General features: G+C 36.1%; 1 protein-coding gene across 2 annotated transcripts; it reads right to left on the bottom strand.

Moving 5' to 3' along the window:
• Positions 1-77: 77 nt before the first annotated feature.
• LOC125241265 (juvenile hormone esterase-like) lies at positions 78-24123 on the bottom strand. Of its 2 annotated transcripts, none has more exons than XM_048149652.1 (10): positions 23827-24123; positions 6945-7097; positions 5857-6004; positions 5581-5775; positions 4628-4824; positions 4121-4277; positions 2126-2298; positions 1327-1477; positions 989-1115; positions 78-500 (listed from the first exon to the last, which is right to left on the bottom strand). In XM_048149652.1, exons 1-10 carry the CDS (start codon positions 24076-24078, stop codon positions 314-316), a joined length of 1740 nt encoding a protein of 579 aa, XP_048005609.1. In that variant the 5' UTR covers positions 24079-24123; the 3' UTR covers positions 78-313. The 2 variants fall into 2 exon arrangements, with proteins under 2 accessions (XP_048005609.1, XP_048005610.1); XM_048149653.1 differs by lacking the exon at positions 23827-24123 and adding an exon at positions 7791-7817.
• Positions 24124-24410: the final 287 nt, after the last annotated feature.

Consider the following 24410-nt stretch of genomic DNA (forward strand, 5'->3'; position numbering starts at 1 on the left):
ACATGTTCATGTGCGAACAGCGAAGATTGTCGGACAACCGAGGCAGAAATTGACACCATTAATAAAAAACCTACGAATACAATACAAACATCTTTAATAAAATCCGCATATCTTGTAGATACAGTAAACGAGCATGCTAAGGCCCGCCAACTATTGCGTCTTATGAGCGTCGGATCCAGTCAACGCTTTGGAAACAGTTACACCACCTATAAACTTGACTAGACGCCGACGCTCGGGAAACGCTGGTGTAGGTTGACTCTAATGGATTCGTGAAATAGAGGAACTTCTTGCAAGATGGAGTCTTTGTGATCGCCTACAGCTCATCTATGAAGCGTCCCTTTTGAAGACTGTGCCACAGCGGCAAAGTACCCCAGAACCGTGATCTCTCAGCTAGATGTTTCTTCATACTCGATTCCTTAGAAATCTCCAAATACTCCATTTTCTTCGCGCTGGATGCCTTAGACCATTTGAAAGGTATTTTCACCGGCTTGTTCGGGTTTCTAAAAAGATATAGGAACTTATATTTTGAATATTTATGTATCTCTGATATTTGATCTCAGATATTTGTGATATACTCGTATGTACAGGTTACCTATAGACAATAACCTAACCACAAAATTAAAATTTTGAAAAAACCCCCGACCGCGACATAGTGGACCGATTTTCATGAAACATGGCTAAGAACACTCCCGACTAACTCAGCTTTCAAACAAAAAAAACTAAATCGAAATCGGTTCACCCGTTCGGGAGCTACGGTGCCACAGACAGACACACACACAGACAAACAGACAGACAGACACGTCAAACTTATAACACCCCGTCGTTTTTGCGTCGGGGGTTAAAAAGCAGAAACCATAGACAATCGTACTTAGAAATAGACTCCCTAAGATACCAGCTGCACTAATGTGCATAAAATAGTTGCGAATTTGAAAATGAAATAGGTACCTCAGTTTACATAAAGGAAAATATTTATTCTAAAAATGCTTACCCAGTGGTCGCAAAATTGGTCCATAAGTTCACGATAAGCTTGCTCATTTCTTTATCTTCGTCAGAAAACTCATTACTGAGGAAGTATATTGGAAACAAATGCATCAGTTCATCCGCGTGACATACTCCTGTTGAAAAGTAAATTAGATTAATTTGTGTATAAATTAAATAGACCAAAATTAATGTATTTAGTATAAAAAAACAAATAAAATCGATATTTGTTTTTAGCCGACGGCTTCAGAAGGAAGGAAGATAATGGTTTTGGTTTGTATGTTCGAATGGAAAACGCTTGGATCTGAAAGTAGGTAGGTACTTACGTACTATGTAGTTGTTACTGACCGTAATCTCCGACAGGATCTCCAAATATCTGAGAGAAACTGTTATTGGCGCGATAGGACAATTCATATAGGTAGACTGGGCTATCGGTGAGACGGGTGAACTGTTCCACCGCCTCTAGGGCAGGGTATGCAAAATACGAGTCACTGTAAATCTGAAAGCAAAAGAACTAAATAACTTTACACATGCCAAATGTGTAAAAAAATCATTGTCTAAGTACCTATTCGTTTTGTTGGTAGTTTTAATTTAAGGTTACATTTTATTGTAGGTATATCTGATATTTTTTGGGTTTAATAAATAGGTACTTAGGTGCTACATTAGTGAATACACAATGATCAAATGCAAAGCTAAATAAATAAATAATTAGCTGTTTATGAGCAATTCTCTCCAACGCAACTTGAGTTACGCAAAATGTACCTAACCAGAGGCCATTTTTGACCGATTGAAGCCTCTACTGGTCATTTAAATTGTAGAAATATAATATAAAACGACTAGTTAATACCAATAGTCTTAATTTTTGTCGGTCATACAGCTCAGCATCACTTACATATCTATTATTATTGTGATAAAAAGCTCAATCGGTTCAATTTTAGTGGAGCGCATATATATTTCTAATTATTTCATTGCCAATGTAAACATACGAAACGATATTTTGTACCAATTTTTTTTACTTTATATGTATAAGTACCTAAGTATTTGGGGTCACCCCTAAAAGTTATTTCGTTTTAATCCTAAACTCGGAAGCAATTCACAAAATATACTAAGTATAATTATATCTTAAATTATAGAAAGAGGCACTTACGTCTAACAATCCTTGTTTATATTTCTCTTCATCTTTTTCATCTAAATAATGTTCTTTAACCTTCTTATTGATTACATCAGCAAATGGTGAATTGTCGTAGTAGAATGTGATAGGCGCTATAATATCAAATCCAGATTTAAATTCATTAAATCTCGTCCGATTCGTCGTAATCCCTGGAATGAAAATAAACATATTTTTGCAGTACAGTAAACATCAAAACATTACATTTTGTACAATACATACCGCTTAGTTTACTTAGATAGATGTAGACAAATCAAGTACGTGTAGAAATTTCACCATTTCTACCAACATTTTCTAAATAAAGGAATGTTTGTCAGAAAGTGTGTCCTTCGCCAAATGAAAACCATGAAGGCCTATCAGTAAATGAGACATTTAAGTAAATTAAGTAATAAGTATACATGTATGAATATTGTTCTACGAATTAACGTTAGTCATTATAATTAATTATCAGTTCAAAAATACTTTATTACTTATCATATACTCGAAAATTGGCAGTTAAATTTTCGAGTAACTTAAAATAAGTATTATTTTATGATCCCGATCAGATTTTTTCAAGGATAAAAATTAATCAATAAGTACAATCATAGATCGTTGCCTGGGCAAGGATGATTTATATAAGATTCACAATCTTTTTACTAAGAATCGTACTTACCTCAATTCCGTAGCGCCACCTAATAAAACAGGCCAAGAGCGTGTCGGGCCACGCTCAGTGTAGGGTTCCGTAGTTTTCCGTATTTTTCTCAAAAACTACTGAACCTATCAAGTCCAAAACAAGCCTAGAAAGTCTTATAAAGTTCTACTTTTGTGATTTTTTTTCATATTTTTTAAACATATTGTTCAAAAGGTAGAGAGGGGGGGGGGACACACACACACACACACACTTTTTTTCCTTTAGGAGCGATTATTTCCGAAAATATTAATATTATCAAAAAACGTTTTTTGTAAACCCGTATTCATTTTTTAATACCTATCCAAAAATATATCACACGTTGGGGTTGGAATGAAAAAAAAACAATCAGTCTCCACTTTACATGATACATGTACATGTTACAGGTACCCTAACAGAACATTTCTTTCCACTTTTTATTTTACCACTTTATCGGCGTGATTGATATACATATTGGTACCAAATTTCAGCTTTCTAGTGCTAACGGTCACTAAGATTATTCGCGGACGGACGGACGGACTGACAGACAGACATGGCGAAACTATAAGGGTTCTAAAAACTATCAATAACTACACTGATGATGCCTACAAATTTATTTTCTTCAAAATGTGTACTGACTTGATATCATGATATTAAAATAAAGAAATATGTCTTTTGGTCTTATAAAAAATAAAAACACGCAAAAATACTTGGGGAAAATATGGTTTTTGCCACTTCCAGGCTGCGAAACAGCGTCATCTAGTTTTATCCCTAAAAGGCCCATACATGCATTTCAGTGGTATTATTTTTTATATGGGCTTGTTAGTCCCGGCATATATCGTCCTTGGCCTAGGCTTTTCATATTGACAGATATCCTTGCATGGTTCGGCTAGACCGCTAATATGCTCAAGGTTCAAGAAGGTCGCCAATCGCTCTATATACTTCCGGTGGTCACATATTTACATCAACACAAATTCGCATATTCATAGCTTGTTTAAAAAAACTTAATGTCACAGAGGTGGTTGACTTTGATGAGATTTGAATCATTGTATAAAGAGAATTGAATGACACACAAAAAAAAACGAATAATACAACCAAGTACGATATATACCGGGACTGACAAAGCCCATACAAAATGTATATTTTATTTTAATATCATGATCTAATACGATATTTTAGTATGTTTGTTACTTCGTAAAAGTTTCAAAACTTAAAACTAAGGCTTTCCTGAGAGGAATTCCTTGCGCTTAATAGCCCTCGTTTGTTTGTTAATTTAATTGCTTTTTTTGTCGTTATCAAGTTAACGTGGCACGTAAATCGGTACTCACAAACAGATTTCAGGCATCCTTCTGCGCTGTTCAGGCCAGTCATCCACGGTATAGCAGCAACATCTTGACTACTTCTCGGAGCCACTGTCAAGAACGCGCCAGGAAGGTCAGGCTCCACGACTGCTTTAAACGGAGTCATTGGTTCGTAATCCCATGTCTAAAATACATGCGCTCAATTAAACTGTATCATAATTATTATAAAACAAAGGCAACACGTGAATAACGCGACAGGTTTACAAGATGTATTACAGGTAATTGCCATTTTCTCCTGAAAATAACATAGTCTGCCACGCAGCCACTGACTGTTTTTTTTTTCCAAATTACTAATATAAAATAAGTTTTTTTTTAATAAATAGATTTCGCCAATATAGGTACCTATACAAGGAAATAAACACAAAAAAAAAAAATTGTCACAGTTGACCATAAGTCGTCTCATTTATAGTTAAATTTAAAGCAAATAAGTAGGTATGAAAAAAATATCATGAAATAGTTATCTATCATACTAACGTAGAACTGGAATTCTGTGTTGATAATATCGTAGCTATCCTTTGTGCGAAGGCACTGGAGCAAAACCTCGGAGGGACTTTGTGGGCAGTCGAGAAACTTCGCCAGGCGAAAGGCTTGCCTCAACGGCTCTCCAGGAGGCGCCTCCGCCCAAGGCACGGTAGCAACACCCGACTCTGATATCGCTTTATGGAACAGCCCTGGAATATATATGCATATATTACTTAAAATATATATTTTTTAAACATTAGATGGAGAAAATATATTTAATATCAACAGCATAAATTTAAAAACTATAAAATTACTAAACCTAAAATAATAATAAAGCTATGACTTTTTGTTAAAAAAAAATACTTTAAAATAACTTAACTATAATTATGTATATTACACACTAAACAGGGTCGATAGGTACTCTAGTAAATGTGCCTAATACGGTGCTGGCGTTGTCCAAGAAGAGAAATGAATTGCTGGACTAAAAAATTCCCAGACCGGGGACCAATTTTTGAATTTCGAACGCACGAATTCGAAAATCTTTTTAAAACGACGAAATGCTATTTTCGAAAAAGGACGGCTAGTAATTTTAAATCTAGTGGTAATGACCAATACGAATGGTCGACATTCAAAAATCGGCTCCCTGGGGTCGACGCTATTCCCCGCAGTCGCTGCCCTAACTGACGAATGATTTTTTTGCGTCAGCGCACCACGGACCGCTTGTTTCTACGGCTAAACATTGGATTAATGTATATAACTAATCTTAACACCAGGGGGCTGTCAATGTTTCAATTGCACTTATTTCTTATAATAATATAAAAAAATAGTCTACGAGACTCTGAAGACCAAATACAACATTAAACGATAATCGTTATAATCGAGTGCAATCATCCGAACGGATAAACAATTGGATAGTGAAATAAAATATGAGAAATTCTTGTAGGAAATTTTATTTTTTTGCTTACCTCTACTAGATTTTGACAACATGTGAAAGTATGTGCTTGCGCCACCAGCGCTCTCGCCAAATAAGGTGACGGAATCTTTGTCACCTCCAAAACTAGAGATGACTTTTTGAATGAACCTGAGGGCCTCTTGTTGATCTTTGAGGCCGTTATTGCCGGGGCAGGAAGCATCCTGCGTTGACAGGAAACCGAGAGGTCCTGTAAAGTAACATCGTGATATTTATTTATGTTACTGGCTGGTTTTACTTCTAAAGTGAAATAGTAAGACAGTAATATTACCCAATCTATAGTTGATCCCCACTAAGAGAACGTCTCTATCTAAAAGGTGTTGCGGTCCATACATGTCTGTGGAGGAGTCTCCACACATCCAGCCTCCTCCGTGAATGAAGACCATCACTGGCAGTGGCTTGTGTACGTTGCCGAGCTCCTACGGAAACCAGAAAACGGGTCGGTTTTGACGAAATAGTCATTATTATTCTTGTATTTTTTTTAATCAAATTTGTTAACGTTAACATAAGCATACAATATGGAGCAAACCCATGTATTTGTGTACAACAATGTATAGGTACCTACCGAATTTTGTGAAGTAAAAAAATTATAAAAAACCGGCCAAGAGCGTGTCGGGCCACGCTCAGTGTAGGGTTCCGTAGTTTTCCGTATTTTTCTCAAAAACTACTGAACCTATCAAGTTCAAAACAATTTTCCTAGAAAGTCTTTATAAAGTTCTACTTTTGTGATTTTTTTCATATTTTTTAAACATATGGTTCAAAAGTTAGAGGGGGGGGGACGCACTTTTTTTTCCTTTAGGAGCGATTATTTCCGAAAATATTAATATTATCAAAAAACGATTTTAGTAAACCCTTATTCATTTTTAAATACCTATCCAACAATATATCACACGTTGGGGTTGGAATGAAAAAAAAAATCAGCCCCCACTTTACATGTAGGGGGAGTACCCTAATAAAACATTTTTTTCCATTTTTTATTTTTGCACTTTGTTGGCGTGATTGATATACATATTGGTACCAAATTTCAGCTTTCTAGTGCTAACGGTTACTGAGATTATTCGCGGACGGACGGACGGACGGACGGACGGACGGACGGACAGACAGACAGACATGGCGAAACTATAAGGGTTCCTAGTTAACTACGGCACCCTAAAAACGAAAATAATATAACTTGTACTATGGCTTTACATTACAAGCAGAATTGGATCCAGTCACTTATGGCCACTTGTCTTTCATTCATTCGAATCGGCGTCCCTAATAGACGCTTTTCAGCTTTCGCAATATTTTCTGTAGGTATTATTATACCTGTATATAAAAAATAGAGTCGAACTCTATCTTAATTTAAGCAAGGTTACTTACTTCACTGGTATAAGGGGTATAAATGTTAAGATACAGGCAGTCTTCCTGGCCGACTATGACAGGTTGCCGGACATAAGGATTTCTCTGCACACATGCAGGACTTGACTTCGTGGCATCTAATGTGTTGCTCCATTTATTCACTGGGACAGGGGCCTAAAACAATACAAGGAATTGTACAATAGGTACCTATTTAACTTTAAAATTTGAGTGATATTTGCTAACTTAAAATAAAATTTGATCGCCATACAAACTATATTCCCTTTTTATTATCCCTAGGGAGTAAATTTATCAAAATGCTTATCATGCAAACTTGTCTTATATGTAGATATTAATATGACCTAGTGTGCAACTTTTTAGCTTTTATAATTTTGGTTCAGCGTTAATGAATCAGAACAGATAGGACTTGGTATTTATTATATTATATAAGTCGATAAAATTTTCAGGAAAACGCAACGGATAACTGCAATTAGACTTAATTTTCAAACCGGAACAAATTATGAAAACAAAGAGAAGAACGTTACAAAATAAACGTACTTAATACTTAATTCCGCCACAATCTTTCAAATGGGATAGATCATTTTATTACAGTTTATGATTTGTTTAAAGGTTTGATGCGAGTGATAGGGTCGAGTGGAGGACGAGAGGGGAGGCCTTTGCCCAGCAGTGGAACACTAACGCAGGCTAGAAAAAAAAAAAAGATTTACCATGTCATACGTGGGCAAAAACTATTGCACCCTGAACAGAGACGGTACATAGACTCCTCGCGTCGTTAGTGGAAATGGACAATATTATGACCTGCAAGACGATGCGCTATTACTAATACTAATCTAAGGAAATCAAAATTACCTTCACGGGCATATTGGAACAAAATGTTACTAATGCCTACATTTTCGGAAGTTAGTAATTCTTCTTCTTAGTAGAATTATTCCATTTCTATTACTAGGTACAGGTGAGCTAATAGCCGCGTCGGGTGACCAGAGACGGGGCCATATCTTGCCCAGTGCATCGGCAACACAGTTCAGTGTGGTAATTCTTGATATCCTACCGGTCCGCACTGACCTAGGACCAAATATTTATTTATAGAATTTTATGTTTCATGTAGTTTTAGTTTTGTTATATTTGGTTCATGAAATACACACAAGTTAAGAATGAGGCAAATCGTTTGATGTACAAAAAAAACAGTACCACCACTTAACAACATTGAAAAGGATAAAATAATCGGAAAACTTTGTTGAAATTTTCGTTTTCCTTAGTGGGAAAAATAGTAAATACTTACTTAATTATTGAAATACGTATAAGACAGGTTAAAAAAAAACTAAAAACTAAACCTCAATAGTGGGAAAAATGTATTCGGGGAGGAATGGGATCTATTGGACATCTTGATTATTTTGAATCACGAATCCATAGGTATTTCTCAAATCGCCCATGAGATGGTAAACGATTTCAAAGAAACGATTATTTTTTCTGCGTTTGCGATTGTTGGATACCTAATTTACAGCCATTCAGGAAAGTGCTTGCGTTTCTTGACGTAAAGGAATCAGGTGAACATAGACCTGTAGGTCGTGTTGACTACATGCTGTCTGTACCTATAACAATATCAGTTGCATATTGGAAAAAATGTTGTTCTGAATTCATTGCTATGGTGCGAAGTCTTGACCTCCCAACTTGGTTTGTTACATTTCATGTAATGATCTCAACTAGCATTCACAATTTGCCATTTGATGAACATCTCGAATTAGTTGAAAAATACGGAAACACATAAGTATACAGGGTGACTTCAAATTGATAATACAAAATCAATGTTTTATAAACATCTTTCCTAAACTAAGCCCCTCAATTAAGTCTCTGACAGTTACAGGTAATTAAGCAAAGGCAATCGACGACTGCGTTAACGAAAATTCACCATCAAGCTGGGAAGGCCATCATTCTCATTCAACATTCTTCTTGTAAACAAGGCAGACAAGAAATCTCTTACATCCAATATTAAATTGAATTGCACCTGCCCCCACACTACAGATCTTAGCACTCATGATTTCAAACCCGGACATAAATATAAGCTAGTGAAATCAAAAATAAATGACGGAGACCTCAAAGGAGCCGCACAAATTCTTTTTTTTTCCAGCGATACATCTGATCCCGACACCGCCGATACCCTGTTTGCCCTACAAGTTAAACATCCGCCGGCACCCACAACACCCAATCTCCCGGATCCCCGAGCCCAGCTGTACCGTATCTGCAATGCTCCGAGGACGCAGTACGACTAGCCATTTCTTCATTTAAAAACGGCTCCACCGGCGGGTTGGATGGATTGACCCCTCAGCACCATTTTTTTTTTCAGAGGTGGAGGTAATCCTCATTGGATACTGCCGACCCGGTGTTCGACAGCATGCCCGACTCGGCTATGCTGGAGGTTTCCTCCTAGCCGCCTACGGACTAAAGCCCTCCACCCTGTGTAGTAGTTTGTTACTAGAAACTCGGCGCTATCGGTATACGCTTTGTTTCTGAGCACCATAGACTTAACCTATCTATGCCTTGTGGTTAGGGTAACAACTTGCTTGCAAGCATCAAGCGGTTAGTTAACTTGATGCTTGCAGGCAAAGTGAATGCCTCTGTCACATTTTTATATTATTGATATTTTTAGGTAAGTACGTTTTGTACGCTGTGTAGTTTGTTTAGGTTAAATTTTATTCTGTTTGTTAAATTCTCTTTTTATTTATGACTGTCAAAAACAGAGATCAAAATATCTGAATATTGCTTTTTACGCCATATTTAAATTAGTAGATTAATTCAATTCAAAAATGACAGATCGTATGCTTCAGATCATATTCAATTCATATATGGATTAGACTGGACATACATAATATATATGAGGATTGCGTTTTAGGCCGACGATATTTAATCGCTACAAACAAAGAACAATAGACCAAACGAACTAAAGGAGATCATTTTAGCTGAATTTGCAGTTCGTTACGACACTGAATTAAGTAAGTAAATATTGGACTGACGATGATGGTGACTTTGATCTAAGAGACGTGATGAAGAAAATCCTAGATTCATTCAGTTAGGTACGCGTTGGCACAAGAATGCGACTAAGAAGTCAAGTCAAGCGGCAGTTTTACGTTACGCAAACGCGATTGTACTGTGAACAGTGATCGATATTTTTTTATTGTGTCTTATTACATTACGTGTCACCTTCCTTTTCACAATGAGCGCGAATTGATTCAAGAGATAAAAATAGCTGAATACTGTTTTTTACGTCATAAGTGAAATTAGTAGAAGAATACAATTCAAAAATGACAGATCAGTTGCTTCAGGATATTGTCCCAGCTTGAAGAGACTCAGAGCGCCAGGGCCCCACGGACCAAGGGTCTCGACGCCGAATGGAATAAAAATATATTCGGCGCCGAGACCGCTGTATTTTCCTACCTTTAATAATAAATCCTGTAATAATATTTAAAAAAATCAAGTATAAAAGCAATATTTCGCTTACTTTAAACATAATCTAACACATCAAACACATGTTACATTTGTCCGGATCTTCGTTAGTGAGTATTTTACGATATTAATGTATCACGCAGGATTTACTTATTAAATATGTCATTTATTCATTCATTTTTATTTTTAAACTAGTGCTGTGGCAGTCTGTCATTTCGATTAAAATGACATTTCAGTCAGTTTACAGAAATCGTATATTTGTTTAAGCGCCTCTTTGTACCTTGTACATAGGGCCTAATCGATTCAACCAATTCGAAATTAATCGTTAGATTTGGCAAACGATACGTCTTAGCCACATCGGAACATACTTCAAAACAAATGTGTCAAAAATGTGAACTTACAGATCCGGGACAATAGTTGTGTTGACATACCCGCACGAATTTGATCTTGTGAGATGTAAATAACTGTGTTGTTTTGGTACATAAGTCAAAACTAGGCATAAGTTTTAGAGTTATGTTACAACGTAGCATATTGGTTACTGAGGGTCTCGTCAATGGGACAATGGGAATCGTGCAACAGTGCATATGGCTTGCACTTTTGTTCTTGTGTGTGTCCAATTGGAAGTAGGTGAAGTTACCAGATGCGATTCTAATAAATTTGACGACTAAATTTATTAGGATACGAGGATTCCAACCGGCGAATGGTGCCGTTAATTCTTAGTTGGTCTCCCACTGTCCATAAATTGCAAGGAACCACTTAAAATAAAGCTGTCATTTAGCTGGGAAACAAAAACTTTGCTAAAGGGCAATTAATGCAGCAATAAATAGATAAATGATTGAAGAGGGTATAATTGTATGTGATTTGGGATCAAATGAATTACTACTAATCAGATCACATGCCTTAAAGGCGTTTGAAGAAATGAAAAGGTCAAGACGTTTTTAATACACCTAATGTCTTTCCCTCTTTCAATGCGATGCGTTGCGAATCTAACGTAACCTACTTTTCTGGTGGGGTAGTTCTAGCTATAAATATTTGCAGTTCTAAATAATTAAGTTGTAAACAAAAAATGCGGAGGCCAAACATTTGCCGATATGTAGGCAACAATTTGTCCAGCCTATCATAATGAAAATAAGTACTGATTACATTTACTGAAAATCAGGGCTAATTTCAGTCAAAAAAATATACCCGCAATTTGCGTGCTTCACTTTTCACGATAGGTATATAGGCCCTCAGTTTTATACGTCTTCCTTTACGTAGGACTTACTGACATGATGCAAAATATTCAAACACACACCGCTGCCGACAAGTTATGGTTTACATTATTAAAATTACCCGCATGATAGATAGCCCACATTCTTTTCTCGTCTAGCTACGAGCAAATCGCATGTTTCAATAATGCAATGCGAATTACGACGCATAAGGTACGTTGAAAAGAGAAACAACAAAATTAAACGAGTAGACTAGTTTTTCGTGACCTCACTAGGTACCACAGTTGCTGCAACACAATTAACCTCTGGAACGCCGATGTCAAAAAATTGCTACTAAATTAATAAGTTGTTAGTTAAAGTCCAAATTGTCAAGCTCAGCCAGCCTATGTGACATGGGAAAACCGATGAAAAAAATATTATGATTGTTTGACTGTTGCTAAACAATTTTTGTTAAAGATTCACTTTCTGACAGAGAGTGCTGAAACATGACTTTACGATAATGGGACGATAGACGCCCAAATTGACTCTTTTTATTTTCTATTTCTTTACTTTGTATTTCTTTATTTAGTTATATCTTCCTTCTTAGATGATAGTTTTATGGTTATAGATCAGCGCTGGAAGGCGCCAGCAATATGCTGAGATTAGACCGTTTCGTGGCACTTTTTGCTTTTGTGTTTTTTTTTCTTGCTTGTATATTTTCCTTTTTTTGTGTGCGTTTTCGTATAAATTCTTTCAATTCAATTTAATCCGATTATCTTATTTAGTTACTGACCTAATAAGTTTTTTCTCTCTATTGTATAAGCACATTTAACCAATCGGTCCCAGTTGTTAAGCGTTATCCCTCGCGAAGCACGGATTCATCGACATCATCCTGTTGATGACTTTTTTTACTTTTAAAAAACCTGTAGACGGAAATTAAGTGCGTTGTATGAAAAAATATGTTAACTATGTCACACAACAAAATAATATACCCAATTTTTCGGCTTCACATCTCTAGATAAAAAAAATATTTTAACAGGAGATTTGTGTCGATGCGGTTATAATAATGATACCGAATGAATTATTGGACATCGTTATAATACTAAAATCGCTATTACCTTCTTATAAATGACATACCTAGGTTTACTTACATACAAATAAATAGTATTTTTAATGAATAAATATTACAATAGCGAGTCCATGGTATTTAGAACCACGAAATTATGTAATCAAAATATACCTATCAAAGTTACCAGATTCCAATTATTTTGTGTAGGTTGAGGTTGTCACTTAACTACACAGTCATGCTCCTTCCGTGTTCAATAGGGGTTCGTTCGAATTTTGGTATTAATAATAACAACCCGTCACTTTTAACTAATATTTATTACATATGTATTTAATTTTGACATACACCTAACTTATACACAAGTCCATAAATATATTAATTGTTGATTAATTAAATTACATCGTTCCATAAATTATAAATATCTAATGTGACTGAATGTATAATACTAGAACTGATAATAAATATACCTATGCATTTATAATTAGTAAAAAAAAAATATTTAGCATAATGTATGACATTGCAATGCCCTGCCAGGGCCCATATGACTCTGAATGTACTTAGTTGTTAAGATCTGTACTACACTATGGTTGCAATAAATAAATGACTAATTTAAAAACGAGATTACTCAAAATGTCACTGTCAAATCTAGACATATTCCTTCCGTGGACCCTTCACGCAGGCTGTAAAAAATAAACAAATAACTTTGTTCAGCGTAGCTAACAAATTAATAATTCCCACAGAACCGAAGTTTGGTTTTTTAGTTCTTTGTGTGTGTCTTTTTGACATACTAAAAATATAGTAAAATATATTTATACAAAATGCGTTTTTTCGACCGCCAAAAGTTGTATGAAAAATTACTATGGAAAAAAATCCTAAAATTTAAAAATCGTCTCTGGTATCAACTTATGGGGAATTAGGCGGCAAATTTTTTTATAGCGTTGATGCTTAGCAAAAATATAAATATTTTTCACTATTTTGGTAAAATAAAAAATGATAAAAATCATAAATTTGATGAAAGGAAGTAATTAAAACATAAATTTCAGCAATGTAATTTTTTTCATATGTCCCACACCATGGTAAATACGGGTACGATCCGCCTGGTGTTTAACAGTTACGGTAGCCTATGACGCCTGCCAATCTAGAGCCTCCACATGCGCGTTGCTGGCCCTTTAGGGTACCTTTCCACTAGAGATGCGCAACGTGATAGTGTTTGATATCCACCAATCATGTTCACTGTTCACAAAGCGTAGCGCTAGTAGGAACGGGTTCGACTAAGCTGATGATTGTGGATATCAGAAGCATCCATAACACATCTCTGGTGGAAAGGCACCCTTAACAGTCCTCAGCTAGCTCGCAGGATAACGCGCGTCCGCGGGAGAAAAATCCTCCTAAGCCTACATCGAAAACAGATGCCTTAATCTCGCTGTCCAAGGCTCTAAGTCACGCGGCCCCGGTAGCCCAAAGAAGCGCTGGCTGGACGTCGTGGGAGCGGACATACAAGAGAACAATCTCACGTCTAAGTATGCTGAAGACCGGGCAAAGTGGAGAAGACTGAGTAGGAAAGCGGACCCTGGCGCTAGTCCGGGAAAACGCTAGGTTGAAGAAGAAGAAGCCGCAGTGTGCGACCATATACGGGTCCAGGGTGTGTGGATGCGCATATTTATGACTAGAAAAACCGATGATTATTAGGTTTTGGTTTTCTCTCGTGTTCGATATAATGCTTTATCGACAGTTTTTTCATGGGATGCGACAATTTATATACTTATATTGAACCCCACCAAAATACAAGTTCATGGTAACTTCACGGTTACCCAATAGGAGGATTTTTCTCCCGCGGACGCGCGTTATCCTGCGAGCTAGCTGAGGACTGTTAAGGGTGCCTTTCCACCAGAGATGTGTTATGGATGCTTCTGATATCCACAATCAGCTTAGTCGAACCCGTTCCTACTAGCGCTACGCTTTGTGAACAGTGAACATGATTGGTGGATATCAAACACTATCACGTTGCGCATCTCTAGTGGAAAGGTACCCTAAAGGGCCAGCAACGCGCATGTGGAGGCTCTAGATTGGCAGGCGTCATAGGCTACCGTAACTGCTAATCACCAGGCGGATCGTACCCGTATTTACCATGGTGTGGGACATATGAAAAAAATTACATTGCTGAAATTTATGTTTTAATTACTTCCTTTCATCAAATTTATGATTTTTATCATTTTTTATTTTACCAAAATAGTGAAAAATATTTATATTTTTGCTACACATCAACGCTATAAAAAAAAATTTGCCGCCTAATTCCCCATAAGTTGATACCAGAGACGATTTTGAAATTTTAGGATTTTTTTTCCATAGTAATTTTTCATACAACTTTTGGCGGTCGAAAAAACGCATTTTGCATAAATATATTTTACTATATTTTTAGTATGTCAAAAAGACACACACAAAGAACTAAAAAAACCAAACTTCGGTTCTGTGGTAATTATTATGACCCCCAAGGCTATATCTCCTCTACTAATAGCTGAATACACATGACATTACTTTAGCTATGCATATTTCAGTCACGGGGTTTGAAGAACGATAGAATACTCTATTCTTCGACTTAAGTCATGCAATCCTGTTATTTTACATTGAATTTGAAAGGCAAATTCGCATTTTAATTTAAAAGTTACGATCGAATAATACGTAGGTATTAAAATCGAACAGACTTGAACACTAAAATAATAATAGTTATGAAATAAAGACACCAATCATCTGTTATAAATGCCTCAATAAATAAAAATATTCCTGTTAAAAAATGTTGGAGATGAATGTTGAGGGTTGAAGCGGGAAGGGCTAGCCCAAACAACGATGAATGGATCGTGTGAAAGAGAAAGAAAGATATGAGAAAGAAGGAAGTGAGTGCTGAGACTGCTGAGATGACGAAAGATAGAGAGGAATTTGCGTTAAGTAGGTTCTGGGTATACATGTACTTACAGTGCAAATACAGTAACCTGTAACTTATACAGAGTCTATGCAATTTATTACTTACTTATTTTGGCCGAAAGTATTATGTATAAAATAAAAAAGAAACGTCGAATAAATAAATAAAAATAGTTAACTACCTATATGTTAGAAATTACTAGAGAAGTATTTAGATTACTTAGGTACTACATTGATTCGTCATTAGATAATTACTACTTAATTTATTAAGATCTTTTATTCTAAGGACTATTAATATGGGTAAGCTTGTATTTAGGTTAATCAAACGTAGATTTAGGCATAACTGAAAATAAAACTTTGCGTTTCTTTATAGTACTCCGTCTAGACTCACGACGCGTCCTCTGGATGAACCACTATATTAAATTAGGTATAGGTTTAAAACGCTACAGGAGCGAAAATGCTAAAATTGAAAGGGCCCCCCTTATAATTTGGGAATTTTAGTTATAAAATTGTACTAGGGAGTGTCATTAACTAGATTTATCGAAAAAAAATAGTCCATTCAGAACAACTCAAATTTTTAAAAGATATTGCGAAAAAATCTTTAAAATCGAGGTTCCGCTTTTGACTGTTTCCTCCTTCAAAACTTAATCAATCGTAACGAAATTTGAGAATCTGAATAACAATGAATAAATCTGTGTCGGACCGTTTAGTTTTTTGGCTAATTGTTACCAATTTTGAATTTTTTGCATACCATGCCTTTTTTTGCGCCATAATCAAAACGGCCGATTTTGAAACATTTTGATGGGCTCTAGCGTGTTTAAAAATAAGCTTTGTCCCTCAGCACCTACCTATATGTATGTATAGGTATTTGTTGGTAATAACAATCTGCACAATACATAATACTGCGTTACAAAACTGCTAATGATCGATTATTAAGGAAACACAAAATAATTGATTAGGTTTATATGACATGCTTTCGATCAATGTTACGACACTGTCCCTACATAACACCAACGAACCAAATAAGATAGCTTGTATATATATCATGAATATAGCATTTGAACATGTTGTCCTTGGCAGCCAATATTTAAAGTAGTCTACTGGTTTTAATATTTAAATTTTAGACATTACCATCATTTTTTTAACCGCCGTCCAAATCTCAAGAAAGGGAGGGGGTTATCAATTCGTCTGTATTTTTTTATGTCTGTTCCTCGATATCTCCGTTGTTACTTGACCAATTTTGAAAAAAAATATTTTTGATTGAGTGTATATGATCAGAACGGAATCTGAACGGCAAACTTATAGTGACTTTGGTACTTTTACAAGAACAGCATGCATTTACGTTCAGAATAGTGAAATTTGGTGCAGTGGAATTGCTGATCATGATCAGAACAGAACTGCTCAAATCTGAACGACACACTTATAATGACTTTGGTATTTTTACAAAAACAGCATGCATTACGTTCAGGGCATCGATTTTTTAATTTCGAACGTACGAATTCGCCGTTCGAAAGTCTGTGGAAAACGACGTATCTAATGCTAAGTATTTTTGAAGAAGGACGGCTAGTAATTTTAAAACTAGTGGTAACAACCACTCGTATTCGATTCGTTAGTAGAATTTAAATCGCTAGTAGTGGAGATATTATTGAACGAATTTTCAGGCAGATTAAAAAATCGGCCCCCTAAACAGTAACATTTGGTGGAGTGGAACTACCGATGATGATCAGAACGAAACTCTTCAAATATGATAAATGCGTATTATATTTTAAATGCGTGCAACTTTGTATATGTAACCGAGTTAAATAATACTCGTGGCGACTTAATAATTTTTGGCTTTGACTAGTTTCCTATATTTTTCTCATTTGATACTCATAAGGCGATGAAAACATTGTGTTTGCCACGAGTGGTACAGGAATTACGAAGTAGTTCTAATTACATCCTCGTCTTCAGTCCGTCCTTGATACACAAAGTATTCACTACACTAATACCGAATATTTAGACGTGCGGATCCCTAAGTTCATTTATCCTTAAATATAGCTTATCCCATGTGCATGTCAGTATGCAGAGATCATAGACCTCAATATCCAGTTTATAATTTGCATAGCTATCAAGATTTTCTTATTACAACTCTAATTCTAGGTTGCAATAAGAAGCCTGTGATAGTATAAGCGCCAGACCCGACCGGTTTAAGTTGAAGAAGCAAAATTGTTTTAATTTTTACTGTATCTTTCGTATTATTTATCCGAATAGAATATAACCCTTTATTCCGAATCATGGTAGGTACATGTAGAATAACAACAAGAACACTTGGCACCCTGGTAGGACATTGCAAAACAAACTTGTGTCTACTTTTAATACAATAATGTACAATCTAAAACTAGTGTATATTTGTAATCATTCTAATAACGAGTCCTTTTTATATATTAAATTGTTAATACACAACGTCTATACATTTTTTGTTCAATCATACGTCTAAAAGCATTAACATATACTTACCTACAATAAGAGACGTGCAATATTAGAGCTACAGCTTTATACAAAGATTAAAATTCCAAGTGAGTCCGGCTACCTCTCTGTGGAATGTTTATACCTATGATTATTTCTATTGAAAGCGGCACTTTCAACTTGCTTGTATTATTTCAATACCATAACCAAGATATCTATTAATTTATAATTTATATATAGTAGTGTGACTAATTAAAAAAAAACAATATAAAACAAATATTCAATAACATAATTTAATTAAGTTTTACATTGGAACATCAAAAAACGAATGGAAAATAACATTACAAAATACTTAAATCAAAGAATTATAAATAAAACTAATCATTTAATTTGTTCCTTAGTTTTTGGTTTAACATAACCAAGAATAAAATGAAACATAATTTTTAAGAAAAAAAACCGCCTCTTCTGGGGTGCTTCTTGCGCCGCCCCGTGTGGTGACGGATTAAGAATTTCACCAACCCCTTTCTTCCCGTGGGTGTCGGAGAAGTCGAGTGGGATATGGGTTAAATTGTGGCGTAGGCGAGAGGCTGGCAACCTGTCGCTGCAATGTCACAATTTGGATTTCTTTCAACCCCTTTTTGCCTAGAAACAAGGCACTGAAACTTAATAGTTCATGTGCCCTGCCTACCCCTTTATGGGATACAGGCGTGATTATATGTACTTATATATGTTATTTATTTCATGTTGGGTGTGAAATAATGCATTGTCAGTCAAACACCCTACTGTTTATTTTGGATGGTGCGACGACACGATTGGTTTTGCCTTGCGGTTTGCGGTTGCGGCAAATCTATCAGACCGTATTGCTGGTACCGCAGGATTACAGCTGCGATTTCAACTATTTCATTGAAAAGCATACAAACCTTGTGACGCTCGCTGCACTTTAGGTACCACGCCGCCACCAACCACCGCAAGCAGCATTACGGCCACAATTATCAAATTCTTATGACCAAATTGACCAAGTGTGTATTTAGGTTACCGTCCCTATTTGTCATATTTATTAATACATAATGATTTTATATCTATCACTTATTCGTATAACTATAATACCTTGAGTTCTTTCGTAACCGTTCACCTTGTAAATTAGACTTCAAGTTAAATAGCTGTTGAACTTACATAATATTGCAGTGATGTAAAATCAACAATAGAGGTAATAAGCATTAAAGTTTACTTATCGTTACTTGGTTGTCCTTTTGGGCGCATCACTTTTGCCCCCCATTCACGGTACGATATATACATATATTACGATATCGCAAATCGCAACAAAAACCCGTGCGATCGAAAGTGTGTGGCCCCTCTTGCGACGACCGATTCTATTTTTGTGTCTTACTTACCTACTGATTTTATTATTCCGTCTTATGCGAGTAGCGGGGGCGGCGCGGGAGGATCGTTTACGATATCGTAAACGATATATCGCCTCGTGTGCGGCTGGCGCATTCGATGCGACCGATCGTTCACGATATCTGTCCGATCGATCGAAGCGATGAATCGTACCGTGAATGTGGGGCTTTAAGACGAGTCAGCAGTCTGCTGCGAGTACCTACATACTCACTAAATATAATAGCATTTACACAATACGCCAAGCACATATTTGTAACGTCCAAATTTTGCATTCTTCTCGTGTGGAGGGCATCTTCTATTCTGCTTGCTATCGTAAATTAGACTACTTACCAATAACATGAGAGAAGTTCGAACTTCGAATTGTAAACTGTTTGTTCAGTAAAATAAATGGTCTTTGATACCTGACCTGTACTGAAAATAGGTGTCGTAAGTTTGATGAGGTAGTTCTGATTTTTATGGTTCCTTATCTCTACAGGAAAAGACCCTTTGTTTCAGGGACACGTGGAACTACCGAGTTGTAATTAAAACCATTATTATACTCTACTGTCTTACGACAAAAGTCACTACATGTGCATACTTTGAATATATACTAAATTATGAATTAAATTACAATAATTTGGTCTTAATTGAAACAAATAAGCGTTAAACCAGTCTAAAAAAAATTGCCTTTATTAGTAAATATATTATAGGTACTTAAACTGTTTTACTGTCACCAGAAAGGGCACTATTTTTGATATCCCTAAAATTAAACTTATATTTTTTATGTCAAAATATATTTCTATTTTTGTTATGAAAGACGTGATTCATGATTTTCATGACGGTAAACGTTAAAAAAATACCCACCCTGCACGGGAAGCATGGTCGCGCGATAGACGATAAAATAACAGGCCGTCCCTATCGCACTATTTGTAAGTGCGATAGGGACGGCCTGATATTTTATCGTCTATCGCGCGACCATGCTTCCCGTGCAGATCCCCGAAGTTTTAAAATTGATTTCTGTACTTTGGCATTTTTTTTTCTGATTTTAATTTTCAATTTAACTACTTCAAATTGGTTAGCCTTCTAAAGAATCATCCCTGAAGACCCCACAAAGACTGTACTCAATTAAAAATCTGTATGATCTGTCATATTCTTTTCATTTTATATTGCAATAAAGTCGTATCTTCTAAGGCGCGCCGCGATTTTAAGAACATATCGTGTATGTGTTATTTTAAACGAAAAACTTGTATAAAATAATATAAGTACCTAACGTTTACTTGAATGAACTGATATAAGAGGTTGCTTCTAAAAACTCATAAGGCTATAGCGTTGTGGATTAAAGATTATTGAGATCTGTGGCAATACTGTAAACCCAGATATTCCTGATTTACTCTACTAACCGATATACCTATTTAACAACAATATGAGATTAAATGAGCGATTTCTAATCTAGGTTAATAACCACACCGGTACTAAATAAACGTATTGACTTATATTGTAGCTTAAGCGTGTGAGTTATGTATATAATAATTAACCATCATAATTTGCTCGTTCACTATGTAAACGATTAGATGAAACGAGCAAATCGCCCGTGTCACCTCTAATATAATGCCGCTTGACCATAAGTCACAAAACTTGTTTTATTTTAGTCGAAATGATTCTCCGCCTTCACTGTAATAACCTATCTCAACCGGTAATCAAACTAACGATTTCAAGAAAGTATATTTATAAATAAAAGACTGCTTACATCAACAGATTTGTTGTTGTAACTTTGCTATTAAATATGTTTGTTTTTAATATTGCTGTAGGTACAATTGTACATATAGGGAATGCAAACCGGTAAACCGGTTTACCGGTTTCCCGGTAATATTGCCAATTTTGGATTCGGTAAATTACCGGTAATTATATTCCAAAACCGGTTTTTTACCGAAATTTAAATTTACTTAAAAATTACTACAAAAAGCACTTCTGTCGCAATTTCTTCTTAAATAAACACTTATAGATACTTCTGGTAAACATTTTATTTAGCAAGAATTCGTTTTCTCCATGAAAACGTTTATTTTTTGTGTCATTGTTTACTATATTGTGGTATTGAAAGCATGTCTGTTATAATTATCTTACCCACGTGCGAGAGGGATGAATGGTTGTCGCTTCATAAACGTACCTATGTCTGCCGACATGTTTCGTGTCATATGGAGACCCATCATCAGGCATGAGTGCTTGCGGCGGCTAGAGTCCGTACATTCCTGCCTGCTCTGTGCGTGCCTGCATTGTCGGATCCAAGATAAAAAAATCTGATTTCTATAAAACCAACAACTGTGGAATGTCCACAGTTGGTTTCATAAATTCCAAATTTAAACACCGAATGATTATCCTCCATTAATTCAATCATTGTTATATAAATACTTGATTAGCTTTAAAGATAAGACTCCCTCCTTCTCGCATTGGTATCTTTATTGCTGAGGGTCATGAAGTCCCAATAGAATCAATTTCATTCTGACTTTTGGTTCCGGTTCTGAAATTGGGTATAGAGAGTGAAAGGGATCTCATCTGTCCATCTTGTTAGACTGCGACCTCTGGATCGTTAGCGATCAACCTTGCCAGTTGCTCAAGGTTGTGGCCTTTCCCCTCCAAAAACTCCAAAATTCTACGTTATCAGATGGTTGATAACCTAGTATTGATTTTCAATTCGCGTAAGATAGACACATTTGTACGGAAGGCAATCCAGGGTATTTGCAAAATTTTCATCTAGCACCATTTCTCGGAAGCGTCAATGCGGTTGCGGTCAGCCTTTTTCAGACTCCAAGTCTCAGCTCCGTAGTAGAAAATGGAGAAGACTAGAGCGTAAACCAAACCGGTTTTGGTTTTTATAGACATGCGGTTCTTAGGAACCAAGAATTATGGAGATAATCCTTGTAGCTGGGGCTCTTTTGGAACTTCCTATGCGTTTTCTAATTTCTTTTTCAGAAGAACCGGTATTGTCGATGTGCGCCGAAGTATATGAAGTCATCTACTGTTACTGGCCTAAGAGCACCTGTATGTTGTATCTACCTAACACAATCCACCACCACGAGCTTGGTTTTTACTGTGGTTAATCTTGAGATCCGTTTCCAGACTGATGCGTTCTATAAGTATTTTACCAGTGATGTCAACCATTTCCGCTTCATTGGCGGCCAGAAAATTGGTGTTATCTGCCTATCGAAGATTCCTCCACCAATGATGATTCCTCCACCAATGATGATTCCTCCCTCCTAGCTTCCGCAGGCTCTTCTGATGATATGTTCACCGTAGTCAGGTGAAGGGCATATCAACACCTTTTCCAAAAGTACTTAAAAGGGCTCGAAGTTTTTCTGCCGATTTAGTTTCCTTTTTCTACGGAGTTTCAATGATAGCTACCAAATTCTCGATGACAAAACGACGCAGTCAAAGGCTTTGCTATAGTCGATGAAGCAGAGAATCATCAAAGTGCTGAACTCGTAAGCCATCTCTATTAATGGACGTATGTACATTTAGGATCTGTTCGCATCTTCGCCCTTGACGAAACTTGCCCGTTTTTGCGGGATCTGCCAGTCCAGGATGTGACATAACTTGCTGTGTAACAGCACTTTTCTGGCGTGGGATATACGAATCAGGGTCCTGTAGTTGTCCTTTATACAATTACAAATACATGATATTTCAATAATCTGTGATGATTTCTTGTGTTTTAGTTGATTTCATCGAAGATGATTGCTAATTGTAAGATTTGGCATCTAAAATTTATTTATTTTTTGTAACAAAGACCTAAAACCTGCATTTTTCAAGATTCCATTTATAATTTTTGTCTTTTGAAAGTGTTAGTTCAATGGACACTACTAAAACACGACTTAACTATCGATTTTGACGGAAAATATTGATTTTTCATGAAATAAAATAAAAACCGGTAAATTACCGGTTTACCGGTTTTAGCGACGTTATGTCGGTAAATTACCGGTTTTGAAAAACGACCGGTAATTGCATTCCCTATGTACATACCTACGTAAGGAAGACCATCGCTAATCCAGCCAAGTTAACACCATGCTAAGTCGAGTCGGGAACATTTCGTGGCGCATATCAATGTTATGTTATTTGTACTTTTGTCTTTTTATTTTTCCACAAAACTGTGTTCTATATACATTAGGGAATAGATAGGTACTTTAATATGCAACCTAAGTAGAGTTGGCACAGCAACAGTAACTAAACGAATATTAACTATTAGGTAAGTACGCTTATTTGTCCCGCCAATTTGGATGAATGGATTTGCGACTGAATAATATTACCTAAGTGGAAATTGAAAAAGTTAAAATCAACGTAAGATAAATAAGTGACATAGAAATTACGATAACTTATTATATTACCCGCAACAATTATTACCACATTATTTTTGAATTGTACAGTTGAAACGCAACAATATAATGATAAGATAATATAAAAATCTCACCTTAAATCTTAATTCTCCGACAGGAGGGTATGCATAGGGAATAGACGTAAAGGCTGAAATTGTTCTTTTGCCCCGTGTTTTCAGGGAGTGACCCCTCACCGGGCCGAGAGGCGTGTCCACCACTGGCGCATATTCGGTACTCTCACTAACACTCACAAGCGTAGCTACAATTACTAAACTAATTAACACCGATAATGATTTATTATTACCACAAACAGGTAAGTTACTAAATAATCCGAACTGGTTTGGCATGCTGACGAGATCGGAGAAGACCGTTCTACCTCGAAAGCAAAAAACAAAGTGGAAACAAATCGCCCAACTCCTTCGCTTATACGTCGACGGGTCGTCTCTAGGAAAATAAACTTAGATCATAGCGCGTAAACCGTCATGTCATAATGATCGTAGACGTCGTAGTGCAGAATGTACGCTTCTGCTCTAATTGCGCCATAAAAACGCATGCACAAAATACTGTATTCTGGGTAACAATGGAATAGCGCTACGTTTAAAAGTTGCGTGATGATAAATTAAAAGATTATGCACATATCTTTCTCAATTCATGCATAAAATTAGCTACGAAATTGTGA

This window comes from Leguminivora glycinivorella, chromosome Z, assembly GCF_023078275.1.
Source record: "Leguminivora glycinivorella isolate SPB_JAAS2020 chromosome Z, LegGlyc_1.1, whole genome shotgun sequence".
Lineage (NCBI taxonomy): Eukaryota > Metazoa > Arthropoda > Insecta > Lepidoptera > Tortricidae > Leguminivora > Leguminivora glycinivorella.